Consider the following 18,774-nt stretch of genomic DNA (forward strand, 5'->3'; position numbering starts at 1 on the left):
AAAATGGAAAATAGCTCACTAGAAAAACAACTGACCTAGAAAATATATCCAGAAGAAACAATGTAAAAATTGGTCTACCTGAAAATCATGACAAAAAAAAAAAAAAAAAAAAAAAAAACAAAAAAACACCTGGGTAGCACTCTTGGGCATGAAGAAAATCTGTCCTGATATTCTAGAAATAGAGGGGAAAATAGTCATTGAAAGATAGATTGATAACTTTCAGAAAGAGATCCCACAAGAAATATTGCTACAAAATTCCAGAGCTACTATCTCAAGTAAAAGATATTGCATGCTGCCAAACAAAAACAATTCAAATATCAAGGAGCAAAAGAGTGAGGATTACCCAATATCTGACAGCTTCTACAATAAAGGATCAGTGGGTCTGGAATACTATATTTTGGAAGGCAAAGGACGTGGGGTTACAACCAAAAATTTACTACCCAGAGAGAATAAGTCTCACCTTTCAGAACAGAATCCTCAATTAAGTAAGAGACTTTTAATTATTTATATTGAAAAAAAAAAAAAAAAAAAGAACTAAACAAGAAAAAAAGCCAAAACAGAGAAAGAAAATTAGAATTAACTAAAATGCTACATGAAATTATTAACATTAGTAAAGTTTCAGGACATAAAATAATCCCTTATAAATTATCAGCGTGTCTGTTACTAAAAGTATAGCAATAGAACATAGAAAGAGAAATTCTATTGAAAATAAATGTAGATAATATAAAATATTTGGGAATCTGCCTTATAAGACAAAACCAGAAACTATATGAACACAAATATAAAACACTTTTCACACAAATAAAGTTTGACCTAAAGAATTAAAAAATATCATTTTTTGGTGGGTATCCCAAACCAATATAATAAAAATTATGATTCTACCTTAATTAATCCATTTAATTAGTGACACATATATCACACTGTCAAAATTATTTCATAGAAGTAGAAAAAGATAAAATTCATCTGGGAAAGCAAAACTTCAAGGATATCAAGGGAACCAAGAAAAAAATACAAAAAAATCTCAAACTATATTTCTTTTTTTTTTTGTTTTTGTTTTTTTTTTTTCAAACTATATTTCAAAGAAATAATTATCAAAACAATCTGGTAATGGCTAAGAAATAAAGTGGTGGAGCTGTGGAATAGATTAAGTAAAAATTACATTATAGAACATAGTAACTAAAAGAAATATTAAACTTTTAAGGTTTTGGAACAAAAATTCATTATTTGACAGAATCTTCTGGCATAACTGAAAAATAGTATTAGAGAAATTAGGTATAGTATAATATTACATACCATATACCAAGATAAGTATGGGTATATGATTTACACATAAAGGATGATGACATAAGCAAACTAAGAAAGCATGGAATAATTTATCTGTTAGATTTATGGACAAGGGAAGAATTTAGCATCATAGAAGATATAAATAGCATTACAAAATGTAATAATTTAAAGTGATCATATTTTTAGTTTTTTACCCTAACAAATGCAACCAAAATTATTAAGAAAGAAGGGTATTAGCCACAAATATCTAAGATAAAGTGCTCATTTCTCAAATATATAAAGAACAGTGTCAAATTTATAAAAATGTTAGTCATTCCCTGTAATGTCTAGACTAGCTCTCTGGAGGACCATGGGATCAGCCCGAGTCCTTGGTCTTAGTGGAAGAGTGAAGGAGGCAGGAAGGCCACGTGGCTAGTCAAAGATAGAGTCTAGAATCTAGTATCTTCTCTTCTGTCTGTGGCTGAGAGAGTTCTGTATCCTCACTCAGCCCTTAAATACTTCAGTATGATTATGTCACTACACCATACTGAACATACTCCAGTTATACATCATTACATGATTACATCACATTAAATATCACACTAAGTATGTATTTAGCTAGAGAATTATCTCATCAATCAATTGAGTCTTAAGTATACCTTTTCAGAGTTTCAGCCCTCTACAATTCCCCAATTGTTAAATGGTCAATTTGAGATTTGAGGTCTTCCCTATCTCCAAAAAAATCTATCTAGAGTCAGAGGTTATTTTTTGTTGCTGTTGTTGTTTTTGCTTTTTTGCTCATTTTTAAAGATGAGGTCTGCTCTTAGGGCAAAGGGGCGATTGTCCCAAACTTCCTCTGTAGGTGATAGTGGCTTCATGGCTTCATACTACCCTGGGGTCTTGCTGATGGATTCCTTCTTGTGGCAACTTTTTTTTTTGCTAGGATTCAAGGGCTCTCTATTTGCCTTCTTTAGTTTCATTGTAGTTGTCACAGCTAGTCTGCTTATGCACTGGCTTCTTATCAAAATAGAGTTGCTCTGGTTTGGCTATGAGACTCCCACTAGATTCTCCCAGGGCATTAAAGCCTCTCAATCCTGAGTCTTTTGCACTATGCTGCTCTTCACCTGGGCCGAGCTGAGATTGCTCCCTCTACCCCCTTAACCATTCTCCCCTTCCCCCATCTGATTGAGACAGACCTTTCCTGAAGCTCTTCCAAAATATCTTCTGCTGGAAAATGACAGGACAAGTCAGGAATCTTTGGATTTGTCCTTTGGAAAAGACAGGAGTCTTTTTTTTCTGGATAAAATTCCAAATATTTGTGAGTTCTGTCATTCCAAAACTCAATCAGAAATTGATCTGGTATTGATCAGAGGTAAGCTAGGAAGAGTTCAGACAAAAACTTGTCTGTTTTCCATCATCTTGGTTCCATCCCATGGTCAAAGTTTATGTATAGGCAGATTGCAAAAGAAATAAAAGTTATCTATGATCTTATAAAAATGCTCTACATAGGGGGCAACTAGGTGGTGCAGTGGATAGAACACCAACCCTGAATTCAGGAGGACCAGAGTCCAAATCTGGTGTCAGACACTTAACACTTCCTAGCTGTGTGACCCTGGGCAATTCACTTAATCCCAGCCTCAGGGAAAAAAAAAAAAAAGCTCTACATAACTATCAAAAAATGCAAATTAAAAAACTGAAATGCTATCTCACACCTATGAGTGCAATGGAATATTATTGTATTACAAGAAATGGCAAGCAGGATTATTTCAGGAAAACCTCAAAAGGTTTAATGAACTAACTGTTACATAGTGAAGAAAACAGAGCCAGGAAAACATTGTACATAGTAGCAGCAATATTGTTTAATGAAGAATTATAAATGGCTTAACTATTTTTGGTTATTAAAAGATCCAAGACAATTTTAAAGGACTAATGCTGAAGCACATTATCTATCTCCAGAGGAAGAACTAATAGTATTTGTATGTAATATTAGTATATAGATTGGAGCACACTATTTTTCTTTTTCTTTCATTTTTTCTTATTTTCAAATCATTTGTACAAAATGACTAATATGGAAATGCTATACTTAATTGCACATTTATGATCTTTATCTGTTTGCTGACCATCTCAGCTAGGAGTGATTTGGGAAAAACAGAGAAAGAGAATTTAGAACTGAAAACTTTAAATAAAAATGTTCAAAAAATGACAATAAGTATGGGATGTTTCAAAAGGTCTTTTGTTGCCAACACAGCTTTTAGGAACACTATAAATGACTAAATTGAGTTGTTGCATTTGGAAAAAGAAACAATATAGAAAATATTTATATTGTTTCAATAACATGTCTCTTATTTTACAAGTGGGGATGTAAAGAGAATAGATATAAATTTTTATTGAAATATCTTGTCATTTTTGTTTGATTTGTTTTATTGGTTATGTTATTAAGTTTATAATAATGCAATAAAAATAATTTTTAAAAATTAATTTTCAATGTAGACTTCACATCACCAATGCTATTTACATATCAACAAGGAAGCAAATGGAATAGAACCATATTCTGTTGCAAAACAAAACAAAATAAAAGATTTCTGATTATTGAAAATGAGAAATAGAAGAGTGCTGGAACTCTGTCTTCCCAGAAATCAGCCAGAGTCAGGATAATCAAAAGTCTTTATTCTTGGTCTTTTGAGGTCAAGATCAGGGGATTAGATCTAGCAATCTCCACACCTCCTTCCTCTCCCTCCACTGCCAGGAGAATGAATCAATTTCCTCCTCCTACTCACCAACTCATCACTTCCCCTTCTTTGTCCACACCTAACAATCCAGCCAGCACAGAATAGTTGGGGAGGGGCATCCTTCAAACATGTTAATAGAGAATTGTCCAATTGGCAATTAGTCTCACATGCTCCATTATCCAAGTGCATTTGCTCAGTTCTAGCCCTTTACAGAGGAGTATCATTTTCATGCTTCAAGCAAAATATTATAAAAGGAAAAAATAGATATTACAAAATACCATATATCATTCAAAAATGCAAAATAATATTTTAAAATATTGCTTTAAATATGTACTGAATCATTTCTTGAATATCATTTACCTTACATTATATTTTTATAGTATCTCATATAAAAGGTCTAATATTTTATTGATGCTGCCCAAGAGACAACCAAGTGTGCACTACATATGTTAAGGTGATATGTACTATATAGTTGATAAAACTATAATTTGATGACTCTTCAAATAACTTATAAACACATTTCTCAAAGTATTTTTCATCAAATGAAAAATGCATTATTGCTGGGTGAAGAGGTTTGTAACTTTACTCAGTATATAGCACTTTAAAAGCATATTTATATTATGAAATTGGAAAGATAAAGCATGATGGATAAGGTAAGACAAATGAATCAAACACATGGAATTTTAGCATGAAGTATCTTGACATTTTCTTAGTCACTGAACTTTCCACAGCTTGAAAGAACCATTATATCAGCTCATCAAACTATCTTCTTTTACATATCAGAAAATGGAAGCCATCTTTTGAGAAATAATGAAGAGAAAAATGATTGAAGCAGAGGAATGCTGAAGCTTTCCAGAGGCATCTGAATGTCACAGAATTTTGCTGATTTCATTTGATCAGGCTTTTAGAGAAAGTAGCTTTTGTGTTAATTCCCATGGCAAAAAAAAAAAAAAAAAGCATTGTCATTTTCTTAACATCTTATGTTGATGAATTTCTTCAATACTACGATTATAAGATGAGCTGTGGTTCAGGTTATATCTTTGGATGGCAACTGACAACAGAGAAAACCCCTAGGAGGGAGTAACATTAAATAGAATTTCAGATAATTAGAAATATATTGCAAAATAATATGAGTAATTTTTACTCTGATCATTAGAAACTTTTACAAATTTTTTAAAAATTTTATAAAATTAAAGCTAGTAATTTTTTTTTAATTTTTAAAAGTTTTATAAAATTAAAGCTAGCAAAATGTGAAAGCCTCTGTGGTAGAGTTAGATAGTCAACCTCAGAGTCTACAATACAATTTGAATTCATATTATATATGAATTATCTATTTATTCCTGAGTAATCTGATTAACCTTTCCAGATTCCAGGAAATTTCCTTAAATTATAAATTGCATGTATATCAGACTGCTTACTGAGGAAGGGTGAATGGAGGAAGGAATGGAGAAAAAATAGAAATCAAAATCATTTAAATGTTAAAAGTAAAAACAAAACAAAACAAAAATTGTGGGGATGGGGGGTTGGATCATTCAATCTGGCCACATTACAAAACCAACAGATTAAAAATCCCATGTTGGTCAGCATTTAGATTGGGATCATGAGTGGCCTCCACTTCCAGCCTTCGGAAGATCTTACAGATTCTGAAGAAGAAAAGATGGAGGAAAAACATGACTGTGGGAAAGAAAAAGAACAGGGGAAGAGGAAGATAGAAATGAGGAGGAGGAGAGAAAGGAGAGAAATAAGAGAAAGAGGGGTGAAAAGGAGGAGTAAAAAAAAAAGAAAAATATTGAAATAAGAAGTATAGGGCCTGAGTTCTAATCTCAACTCTACTATTTAGTACCTGAATGACTTAGAGCAAGTCACTTCATTTGCAATGTTGTGGATTACACTTTTATCTGATTGGACTAGATTGATGGTCATCTTCCAGCTCTAGACCTATCCTAGTCATGTTATTTAATAGCCTTTAATCATGTATAATCTTTGTTTACTCTTATGTATAATTGGTATATGAATTTTATCTTCTAGGGGTCGTGGGGGTGCAATTCCTCCTCCCCTACCACCTGGAAGAGGTGTTCCAGCACCCAGGGGGACAACTGTGACACGTGGTGCTCTTCCAGTACCCCCAGTAGCAAGAGGGGTTCCAACTCCTAGAGCAAGGGGGGCTTCAGCTATTCCAGGATATCGGCCACCCCCTCCCCCAGCTCATGAAGCTTATGAAGAATATGTAAGTAAATTAAGGCACTGACCATTATTATCAGATGAATTTCTTGAATAGTAATGAAATAACTTGGATATTCAAGTTAAGAATAGATCATTTAATTTCTATATTTAAACCTGATTTGCATTGCTTAGGGTTTATATGATATTTAAAGCAATATAATCTCAAAGGTTGTGATTGAAATGATTAGAGTATTTCAAAATAAGCTTTATTTTTCCAAGTATTCATGTGCTTCACACCTAACTTAGGTATAAATAGTTTAATAGTAAGTATTAGATGGTAATATTAAGCACTAGATAGCAAGATTCTCATTATGTGTAGCTGAAAGTCTGATGTTACAAAGTAGTAAGAATGAGGCAAGGTATAACTGTGAAGCATTCTTTTCTTTTCTCATGTCTTCTCTTATCTTCTTTCTCTTCTTTCTGTGTATGTCTTGTCTCTATCCATTTCTGTCTGTCTCTCTATCTCTGTCTAGAGACTTTGTTTTAATGACTGTCTCTCTGTCTCTGGTCTGTGTCTGTTTCTCTTTGTCTATCTTTCTATGTCACATATTAATACATTAATTTATACAGCTTTCTTTTTATTTAAATACTTTTAATATCTTCACCTTTATTTATGCACAGAGTAGAAAGAGCTGTAACATTCTTAATGATGAAAGTTTATATGTAAATAAGGCCTCAGTTAAGATTTTACAGTGAAAAAAGTCTTGAGTTTCTATTGCTTTCTGGAAAGCAAAAATTTTCCAAAGACTGAAATAATAGTAAATTCACATTTCATTAATTTTAAGCCATTTTAAGAGGGTGTTTATATTAGATAATGTGTGAGAGTTTTTGAAAGAAATACAAAAGATATTTTGAGTCCATCTTTGAAAAGATTTCTTAGATAACAGTGGTCTTCCTGACACCTCTCACACTGCTTCAACACTGTGTAATAGTCTTTATTTCCCATCAATTCTTCCATGGGCTCTTCATTTCAGCTTGATAAAGTATCTGGTCATTCTCTAAAACAAAGAATATTTCTCTTTGAGAACTTCATCTAATAGCTTAAAAAATAAGAGACAGAACTTTTTCATTCACTGATCCTCCCTCAAAACATTATCAGCAAAGTTTATTTTGTCCATGCAGTTGTCCTGAATAAAAAAAGATATGAAGATTTTTTTTTTGCTACTTCTTTTAATTTCTGTGCTCATTTCACCTAACACCAAGTGTATATTTTGACCCAATAAAAATAGCTGACATTTATATTAGTACTTTAAAAATTTCAAAGCACTTTTACTATGGCATTTATTTTGATCTACCAACAACTAACTGGCATAAGGGTTAGAGGTATCATCGTGTTCATTTTACATAGGAATCTTAGAGAGACAGCTGGTGGTTCAGTGGACACACTGGACCTGAAAGGAAGATTTGAGTTCAAATCTGGCTTAATTTCCTTCTTAGCTTTGTTACCCTGGAGAAATTACTTAACTTATGTTTGCTTAGTTTTCTCAACCATAAAATGATACTAATAATACCTATCTTGTAGAGTTTTTCTTAGCATCAAATAAGATATTTGTAAAAATAAAACAAACAACAAAAAAAGGGCCTTGCATAGTATATAGTAGATACTATATAAATATGTATCCCTTTTCCTGGGCAAGAAAACATCTTACTGTAATTGTAGTTCAGATAGCCAGTAATTCTGTCATATGGACCAAATTCTTCCTACACCAAGTCCCAAAAGACTATTCAAAAAATCATGCTTACATCACTGATAGCACATTATCTGTATTACCCACTGTTTGAAATGTTCTCGATATATTTGTTATAAATATTTATAATAATAACTCAGTTTCATATGTCCAAAGCACTTTCTTTACAATAGCCTCCTGAAGTAAGTAGTACTTATATTCAAATGAAAAACCAGGTGCTTAGATTGGTAAAAGGCCACATTTAGACAACATCTTCTAGTGAATAATAGAGCTATAATTAAAACTCATCTAGTCTATCACCAAATCCTGAATTCTTTCAACTATATTTATATTTATTAACATTAAAACACAAAGTTAATTTTACAAAGGACTTGGCAAACTACCACTAACAGACCAAATTGGTTCCATTTCTTGTGCTAGTATGACTTAAAAATTAGAATGACTTTATGTGTCAGGTCCTACAAAAACAGACCATTGCCCAGATTTTACCTTCAAGCTATGACTTTGTTGATCTTTGAATTAATTTTTAAAAATAAAAAATTTACTAATGTTAACGTATATATCTACATATGTATGTATATAGTGTGGGTGTCTATGCATATATACACATCTATATATGTAAAAGTTCATGTGTATATATATAAAGACTGACATATATTTAGAAATTCAAATATATTAAATATTTATTTATATATTATATATATAATATATATATAATATATATTTATATATCAAATATATTAAATATATTTGAATATGAAGTTAAATTTATAATTGATATGTAAACAGAAAACTGTATTGGAAAGGATTTTTATATTGTTCAACCTTTTTACTGGTGCTAAGGGTGATTTTTATGTTACATTTATAATAAATATTTATCTTGTTTTTAATATTCTGTCAAGGTATGCTTTATTGAATAGTGGATTCATTAAAATAATGGATCTTATAATTTTATATTTTAATAGTTCCTGCAGAATTGTCATTGTCATATATGTAGTAGGTTATTAGTTTGTACTAGAAGATCATTAATAAATAAAAACAACTAACATTTTTGCTATAAGGGACCAGAATGCTCAGACATTGATAAAGCATATTAGTCCTCCAAAAAACAAAATGATAGAAGGAGCCTGATCAATAATTCTTAAATGTTTAGCAATTAGGAAAGATCCTTGAGGGAAAAAAAATCATGTAGCAATTAAGAATAAAATGCAAGAATTCCTGATTACTAGAACTATTCTTACGTTATTATCACTGTAAGAATTAAGAAAAGCAAAATAATATCAACGTACTGAGTTGAGAAGAAAGTCTCACAGATAGTCTTTATTTTACAATAAAGTCCCTAAGAAAGTTCCCTTTATTTTAACTGACACCACCAACCAATTTCCATCTTAGATTTTTTCATTGTCCCTGGTTGGACCTCAGAATTAAGTTTCTGACCACACTGTAGGTAGACAGATAATCAAATCTACTGCTTTCCTGAGCAAGAAAACATCTTACTGTTATTGTAGTTCTTTGGGAAAAAAAAAGTTTAGTGTTTATCTGAGACTTAAAAACTGTGAAATTTAGTTTGAATCAGTTAAATTTAACAAGCATTTTTAAATACCTATTAAATATAGGGCAATATACTAAGTGCCAGGTAATGTAAAGTTGAATAATTACATAGTAGATATTTGTTGTGTCAAAGAGATTACAATTAAGAACACAAATATGATACACAATGAAAAAGGTGGAAATGTGATGCCAGTAAATATGAGGGTTTTGGGGAGGGAGGATCTTTCTTAGTAGGCAGATCCTAAGAGACCTATGAAGTAGCAGTGAATTCCCAATCTATGCTTTGAAATGGGAAAGGAATTTTTAAAAGTGGATGCATGTGTCCTAGAATATAAGAACATAAGCACAGAGAAGAAAAAAAAAAAAAAAAAAAAAAAGAGGAGAGAAATTATTCTGGAGATGAATGATGACATACAAACCCACAAAGTGGGATAAGGCACTAAGAGGTCCAGAATAAGTTAGCAGTCTATATTGCCTGGAATGTAGACTCTAAAAAGTTGATCATATAAATAAATCCAGAGTTTAATTAAAGCAGAGCCTTAGAGATGATTTATGGTAGGAGAAATCATATATTAAAAAACACAGGCCACATTAGTATGCTTGATACATTTGGAAAACAACAGATATTATACTTTATTTGGGGTAGAGATTTTGGATATTGACTTGAAAAGTGGCATATGTAGCATATTTATCAAATTTACAAATGAAGTAAAGTTTATAGAGAAAACACATTAAACTATAGAATCAAGATCTTAGATCTTTGTATTTTTAGGGTTTTCTAACTTTGAGTTTCTGTGATATTCTTGAATAAAGCAATAAAAGTTAAGATGAAATTTAATTGAGATAAATATAAACTCTTCTTTGGATTAAAAAACAAATCTGAAAGTAAACAATGAGATAGGGATCACTCCACAATAGTTAGTTTGATAAATATTTTTTAGGTATTTTAGTGGATTATAAAAGCCAATCCAAATAAAAACTTGCTATGGTAAATAGAAAAGGAATATAATCTTGAATTGCATGGTGAGACTAAGCAGATTATATTCTTCCTATATCTTGTTTTGATCAGATTTTTGTCTAGAATACTGTATTTTGTACCGTTGTTTTATCATGTTTTGGGAAAGGAGAGAATTCATGGGAGAGTAAACCATAGCAATGGAACTTAGAATAAGATCCCATGAAGACTGGTTGAAAGAAATGGATATGCATAGCCTAGGGAAAAAAAAAAAAAAAAAAAAAAAGCAGGTAAACTGAGAGTTATTATCAAATATTTTAAAGGCTACCTTGAAGTTAAGGGATTATTTAGATCTGCTTTTATTGAATCTCTAAAAGATTCCTAAATAAGTAATGGATATATGAAGTTGAGCAAAAAAGTTGATCTTGATGAAAGGACAAAATTATAATTAGATTTATCAAAAATGGAATTAGCAGATTATGTTTTTTTTGTTGTTGTTGTTTTGTTTTGTTTGTTTGTTTGTTTGTTTTGTTTTGTTTTTTACTGGGAAAGACCAGAGTGTCTACTTCCCAGGGTTTGAAGAAATCTTAATTGCACAATGAACTACAATCTTAGATAACTGGGGTCCCTAACACTCTTAGGTTCCATGATTCCATTTTTAAAGAAGGAGAAAGAGTCTGGATTGTGAAAAGCTTTGAGTACTATGTTAAGAAATTTTCTTTCATCCTGTACATTAATCAGTCATTGAAACTCATGAGGCAAAGCAGTTTTTGAGTGTCAAGAATCATTTTAGGAAAATTATGCATTGTCAGTACTGTCTAACAAAAATTAACGAGAAAAACCAGAACAAGAATATCAAAATGGAGACTATCAAAAAAGACAGTTTTTGGGAGATGAGTGTCTGAACTAGTGTAATTACAGTGGAAATGGACAAAAAACATAGATATTAGAGATGTGATTTAAAATAATTTTTGAAAATTAATAATACATGTTGTTTGAATATGTGAGAGATGATAGGAAGAAGCTAAAGATAACTCAAAGATTTTGAGATTAGGAAACTATTTGATTCCATTGAATGAAATAAATCCATCAAGTTGGATTAAGATAAGATTAGGAGAATAGATAATGATTGGCTTAGGACATATTGATACATTCAGTGAATGCTCAATGTACCTGTGGATAAGTGACTCTAAATTAACTTTATGACTGAATGGGAAAATTAAATGTATTATTATAAGTAGAATATGTTTTAATGTAGAGGTTTACAATTCGATTTCATTCTTTTCAAAAATTTTTTTTTTGGGAAACATTATCTATACAACGGCAATTTCCTTTGACTAACATGCCAGTATATCACAAAACAAAATAAATAAATAATAACAAATATAATGGAAGAAGCTGAGCTTCTAACTTTTCTAAATAATGTGCCTATGATTTTTTTTTTTTTTTGTATTTTCACCTTCAGGTAATATAAAGATATCAATAAAATATACTGATATACAGTCATACATTCAGAAAAGGAAATGATTAAAGTTCATTTCAAACCAATATAAGAAACTCTGGCTTAGTATAATCAATCATGCTAACCTAAAATTCATTCTTACAAATTTATTTCTTTTCATTAGCTATAACAGCCTGTTGGTATTCCAGCCCATCCTTTCATCTAATTCAGGCTCAGTAGCCTCCTTCCCCGGAACAATATAAGAACTCTGCAATTCACTGACAAATCAATAGCCTTTAAAAGTTTTGTACATGAGTACAGGCATGCCAAATTTCAGTTTCATGTGTACATATGATTTTTAGATAGGAGAAAGAACTACATATTAAATGATAGTTGAAATAAATTATTCTGTCATTTTTTGTGGAAGGAAATATTATGATTTTAAACTGTATTTTGTGGGGTGCCATAATTTGTGGCTTTTTGTGAAATAGCCATAGCCCAGAGGGCAGAGTTTCAATTAGGATTTCTGGATTACATCTGTTTACTAATTTTGTTATTATTTCCTTTGAGAATTTTATAAATTTATTTTTTCTTCATCCATACTTTTATTTTCATGAAAACTTATATTACCATTAAAATATATTCATATTACTCAATATCTGTATGGCAACCTCATTGTAAGCTACATGATGATAGTAGATATAAGTAGGCCTGTGAATTTAAGGCTATATAAGTTATTTTGAGGAGTATGAAGATGTATTGAAATATAATGAAAAAATGTTGCCCTCAGATCTAGGAAGATTTGGGTTATTATATTGTATCTATTATATGGCAAGTAAGTCACATGACCTTCAACAATTCTTAAATTCTCAGTGCTCTATACAACTCACTAAAACTATAAGCTGCAGAGATGGGGAATGTATTGATAGAGGGAATTTCTTTATGCTAGAAATCTAAATACCAATGAAATTAAAAAACTATTACTATTACTAAGGATCATTTCTCCAAAATAGCACATCTTGCCATCTTTTGAGGCATCAAGATGGTACAGTTAATAGAATACTGGTCTAGAGTCAAAAAGACCAGAGCTCAAACTTAGTCTCAGAGACTTATTAGAGGTGTGATCTCAAGAAAGTAATTTAACATCTATTTGCCTCAGTTTATTCAACTATAAAATGAGGAGAATAGCAGTATCTACCTTGCAGAGTTATTGTAAGGATCAAATAAAATAATGAATAAAATGTTTAACATAATGCCTGGCTCATAATAGTGTAGTATAAATGTTTATTTTCTTGCCCTTGAAAATATGTTCATTCTCCTTGTTTCTTTTTAAGATATTGTTAAAGAAAATTCTCTTCATCAGACATTTCTCTCAGAGCTAATATTTCATTAGCACAGAGGCATTTGATTCTTTTACATAGCACTCATAATTGAAAATAAAACTGGCCCCTTTGCTAACCTTATCTCTTAACGTGTTTGATGTCCCATTGCCATTTTTTCATTACAGAGGTAATATAAATTTCTTGTCTCTGGCTCAAAGAATTAATATAAAGGTTACTATAGTTTGATTTTTTTATAGTAAATTTTTCTAAAATATTTTCTGTAAAATAATTTGTTGTGTCAAATTATTTTTCCATGTGAATTTTTATTCTTAATTTCAGACATTCCCAGAAAAAGAAAATCTGTCCTTCTATAGATATAATTTGGCCTGACATATTTTTTCCACTTGAGAAAATATAGCTTAACTTGTCTTATCATCTCCTTATAATTTTTAATAGTATTAGTCAATTTTGGGGGAGGAAATAGAGTACATTTTTACCTTATCAGAAGCTTTTGTTTTAATACAATTAGAAATTAGAAACTAAATTGAAGTCCTTTAGTCACACTCTTACAACTTTCTATCCAAAAGAAGATTATGGAACCCTACTGCTCAAAAGAACTTTCTAGCCCAATCCTCACATTAAATAATTTCTTCCTTCTGTTTTTATGCTACTTTCATTCCTGAGTATATATGTTTACATACTCACATGCATATATATACATGAATATACATATGTGTATGAGTGTGCATGTTTGTATATATGTATGTACACATATATATTCCTTTCCCTTCCCAGTGAACCGTATCTTTTGACAAAAATTTACAAGATGCTTAGTAAATATAATCAATATAACAACTATTACTGATGTTATTTGCAATGTTTCCAGAGTGATTCATTACTTTTACCTCTACCAAAAAGGGAAAGGAGGTACATTTTCTCAACTATTGTCTTAAGCTAAATTTATAATTACAAGGATTCTAGTTTTATCTATTTAGAAAAATATGAACATTGTATTTAATTTTTTTCCTGCTTCTACTAGTTTCCTACTGCTTGTTTTACCATCTTTCCATACTTCTATAAATTTTTCCATGTTAATTGTTTCTTATAAATTAATATTCTACTTCATTCATATATCACAAATGGTTTCTCTCTACCCCATATAATTAGTATCCACTTTCCCTCAATTCTTTGGTACCTCAAAAAAAGTGCTATTATGAATATTTGGTATATATTGAACCCTTTGACCCCTTGAGTTATCCATAGCAAAGACACCTTAGGGAGAAAAAGGATGGAGATTTAAATAATTTTCTTTGCATAGTTTCAAATTGCTTTGTCAAATGGTTGCATTGATTCACAGATCTCTTAGGAGTGTATTGCTGAGAATCTTTCTCTAATACTTCCAATGCTGATCATTTTTATCTTTATAGATTGTCTAGGTGTGGCATGAAATCTTAAAATAATTTTGACTCTATTTCCTTTTTCTATTTACTAATTTTTAAAAACTATTTTATGATGTTGCTAATATTTTTTAATTATTTAAGAATTGTTCTTTTTCTTTGATCATGTATTTACTGAAGCATTATATTTTTATTCTAAAAATGTCCTTATTTTATATTAATTTTCCACATACCTGTGATAAATTCTTATTAAGAATATTTGATTAATTTCCCCCTCTCATCTTTAAAAGTGTTAAAGACTTAATTAAAAATAAGCCAATTATTGTATGATTTCTTTACTTTTTATTTTGATTGCCTCTTATTTGAGTATAAATTTTCCCCATAGCTATGCCTGTGAAAGTTATCTGATCTTATCAGTTTTCTTTAACATTTGAGCATTACTACTCAGGTATTATATACAATCTGAACTTATTATTACATGTGGTGTAAATTATTGATTTAATTTGTGTAAAGGGCTGAAACTCTGAATAGGTGCACTAGAATCAGACAACAGAGCACTTAAAGCTAATTATCTATTGGACAATACTCTATTAGCATATGCTTGGAAAATGGCCCTTCTCACTATTCTATGCTGGCTGGATCTTTTGATGTATACAGATAATTGTAAGAGGGATTGGGGGTGGAGTAAGACTAGCCAGAATCACTTTGGAGGAGAACAAGGAGAAGGAAGGTCTGTAGGTGGAGAGCTTGTGGCAGTTTCCTCCATCTCCTTTACTTCTCCCCCTAAAGACCAAGGACTTTTGCTGATCCTGACTGATCTTGAGGTCAACAGTGAGTTAATGCAGACTTCACAAGTTTTTCCTTCTCTTTCTTTTGTTCTTTTTTGACAATTTCCTTTCTAGTCTGCCCAGTAGCTCTTATCAAAGATGAAGTAATTTGTGTTCATCAATTTTGGGAACACTGAGTAACTGAATTTTAGCCAAACTTCTTTGTTTTTCAGTTAAGAAAACAGAGATTTGGAGAAAGGAAGGATTTGGTCATCTGATATAGAGTCAAAAAATCTTACAAATCAGCTGTCAAAACCTAACATTTTATAGATGAGAAAATAAGGCCTAGAGAGGCCAAGGATCTTGTCCAAAGTTACAAAGGTAAAAAGTAATAATAATTCACATGTATGTAGGGCTTTAATGTTTGCAAAGAACCTTCATCACAAAATAAATGCTAGTTTTCCATTTTAAAGAGAAGAAAAGTGAATCTGAGAAAACTTGAGTGATCCAAGCCTTTATCCTGCCATAAAAGAAAGAAGAAAAATATTTTACAATAGAGGGGAAAGGGATGGTGACTGAGTCTTATTCACATCAGAATTGATTCAAAGAAGAAATAACATATATACTCTACATAGGTATAGAAATCTATCATATCCCTTATCCTGCAGGAAAGTAGTAGGGGAAGAGCACATGGAAAGGGAGGAGGGTGATAGAAGAGAGGGTTTATTGAGGGAGAGAATGGTTAGTAACAAAATACTTTTGAGAAGGGATAGGGTGAGAGAGATAATAGAATAAAGGGGGGAAATACAGTTAGCAAAAGTAATTGTGAAAAAGATTTTGGAGTAAGTTTCTCTGATGAAGGTCTAAATTCTCAAATGTTTAAGTAACTGAGTTTAAATTTATTAAAAAAAAAAAACACTCCCCAATTAACAAGTGATCAAAAGATATGAATTGTGCACCAAGGGATATAAAATCATGTATATCCCTTGACCTAACTATATCACTAGGTATCCCAAATGAAATTTTCTTTAAAAAAAAAAAAAAGAAAGAAAAAAGGATCTATATGTACAAAAATACTTAGAGCAGTTAGTTTCTCAGGGCAAAGAATTGGAAACTTAAGGAATACCCATTAAATGGGGAATGACTGAAAAAATTATTGTATGTGATTATGATGAAATATTATTGTTCTATAAAAAATGATGAGCAGGATGGCTTCAGAAAAATATGGAAAGTTCTCCATATGCTCATGCAAAATAAAATGTACTGTGTATAAAATAATAGCAATGTTGTGGGATGATGAACTATGAATGACTTTGCTTTTTTCAGCAATACAATGATCCAAGACTATTCTGAAAGATCTATGATGAAACATGCTATCTTATAACCAGAGAAAGAACTGATTGTTTCTGAATATAGAATGAAGAATAATATTTTGATACTTTGTTTTACTTGATGTGTTTTTTCTCTTTTTTGGATGGAGGTCTATATTTTCTTTTGCAACATGATGTTTATAGAAATATTTTGTATAATTTCACATGTGCCTTCTCAGTAATGGCAGGATGTGGGGATGTAGGAAGAAAGAGAATCTGGAAGTCAATTTAAAAACAAATATAAGAAATTACTCTACATGTAACTGGGGAAAATAAAATATTAAGTCAAAAATAAAACAAAATACGAATGCCTTGAATGTATAGTTTGAAAGTAGATGGACAAACCTAAAGATTAGCATATTATTTTATTTTTATGCTATTCTCTGGCCCAGAACTATATAAATGTGGCTGTTGAAAAATGTTTTCTTCTTTTTAGAGTGAGTAGGCAGTGACAAAAGGAAAAAAATACCATATAAAATTATTAATGCTTTTCATTCACATGATTCAATATCAAAGAGACAGATGCCCCTACTGTAACACAGAAAAGATTTTAGAATTAGTATTAAAGTCCTATTTCTGACATACAATTCAAAAATGACCTTGGTCAAATAATTTAAACTTTCATTGTACCTAGTTAACTTTCTAAGATAATGGTTTTCAATCTTAGGATCTTAAAATTCTTTGAAAATTTTTGGAAGACACTCTACAAAGAACTTTTGTTTATCTATCAGAAATACAAATTAAAACATCTTAGTATTGTGAAAATAGATCTGGATCCACTGAAAAAATTTCAAGGTAAGTTAAGGTTCCCCAAACTGCACTTTGAGAACAATAATTTCCACATTGATAGGTGTTTTCTACATTAGATAATCTGTATAAACTTCCCTATATTGTTGAAATCATTGCTCTATACCAATTTTACTTCTTACTCTGTTTTGTAATATTACATGATGACTACATATCTTGTGTTTATCTGTATTTCCAGTAGTTTCTGTGTTAATAAAATATTTGGATAATATCTTCTTTGTAGAAAAATCACTACTCAAAAAAAACAGGGCTTTTTCACTTTTGCCCTGGTAAAAACATAGTTCAAACACATAGGAAAAACAATTTCTGCCAATTAGACAAATTGAATTGAGTTCCAAGTTAGTCCCCATGGAAAGTACTTTCTGACTAAAGCAGATGTTTGAGTAAGAGGGTAGCATCATATCCCAACTTCAGTCTGCCACAATTTGATTTGCAAACACTGTGACTCCAGCATTTCCAGTTCTAGTTCTAATTCTACTGTGTTCACAGTCTCTCTAACTTTCTACCCACCTGTATCACCTCTATGAAGGTGGTGAAAAATAATATGGCTGCAATTATCTTATCATTCTTTTTTCTTTAGTATGACACAACAAATAACAAAAATCAATCATAAAACTTTCTGTCCAAAAGATCATATGAGCAGTGATGGAAGGAACTTCAGAAGTTATCTAGGTCAAGATGTCTTCATACTTTTTGATCATGAAACTTTAGCATTAAGAAAGTACACACATCTTCAATAGTTGTATTTTACTTTTAACACTTTATATAATGTAGTATTATACTAAGCATAACATGAAACTTAGGAGACATAGACTTTTTTTCCCTGAGGCAATTGGGGTTAAGTGATTTGCCCAGGGTCACACAGTTAGGTGTCTGAGGCCACATTTGAACTCAGGTCCTCCTGACTTCAGGGCTAGTATTCTATCCACTGTACCACCTAGCTGCCCCAACATAGAAAGTTTTTAAAAGAATAATTTATATTTGATCCTCAAGTCAATAGTGAGCCTCAGAAGCTTATCTAATGGTAGAGTGACATAATTCGACATATGCCTTAGGAAAATTATTGTGGATGTTGTGTGGGAAATGGTTTGGAGAGGTTGGGGAAGATATAAAGCAGAGAGCTTTTGTAATACTCTTTGACAAGAATTCTCAAATGTTTCTGTCTCAGGCAGGACCTTACATTCTTAAGACTTATTGAGGACAATCTAAACAGATTTTGTTTAAGTGACTTGTAGCTATCTATATCTAGACCCTTAGAAAT

The 18,774-nt window shown here is 31.0% G+C and overlaps 1 protein-coding gene across 4 annotated transcripts in view; it reads left to right on the plus strand.

Annotated features, from left to right (window-relative positions):
* The window catches only part of KHDRBS2 (KH RNA binding domain containing, signal transduction associated 2), a 977,363-nt gene that overhangs the window by 688,064 nt on the left and 270,525 nt on the right, over window positions 1–18,774 (plus strand). For all 4 annotated transcript variants that reach the window (XR_012489268.1, XR_012489266.1, XR_012489267.1 and 1 more), the window contains one exon: window positions 6,021–6,219. Coding sequence is in view for 1 of the 4 variants with exons in the window: in XM_074310599.1 (XP_074166700.1) it covers window positions 6,021–6,219 (199 nt within the window). In the remaining 3 variants the exon portion in view is untranslated. The remainder of the gene's footprint in view (window positions 1–6,020; window positions 6,220–18,774) is intronic.

This window comes from Sminthopsis crassicaudata, chromosome 4 (assembly GCF_048593235.1).
Source record: "Sminthopsis crassicaudata isolate SCR6 chromosome 4, ASM4859323v1, whole genome shotgun sequence".
NCBI lineage: Eukaryota > Metazoa > Chordata > Mammalia > Dasyuromorphia > Dasyuridae > Sminthopsis > Sminthopsis crassicaudata.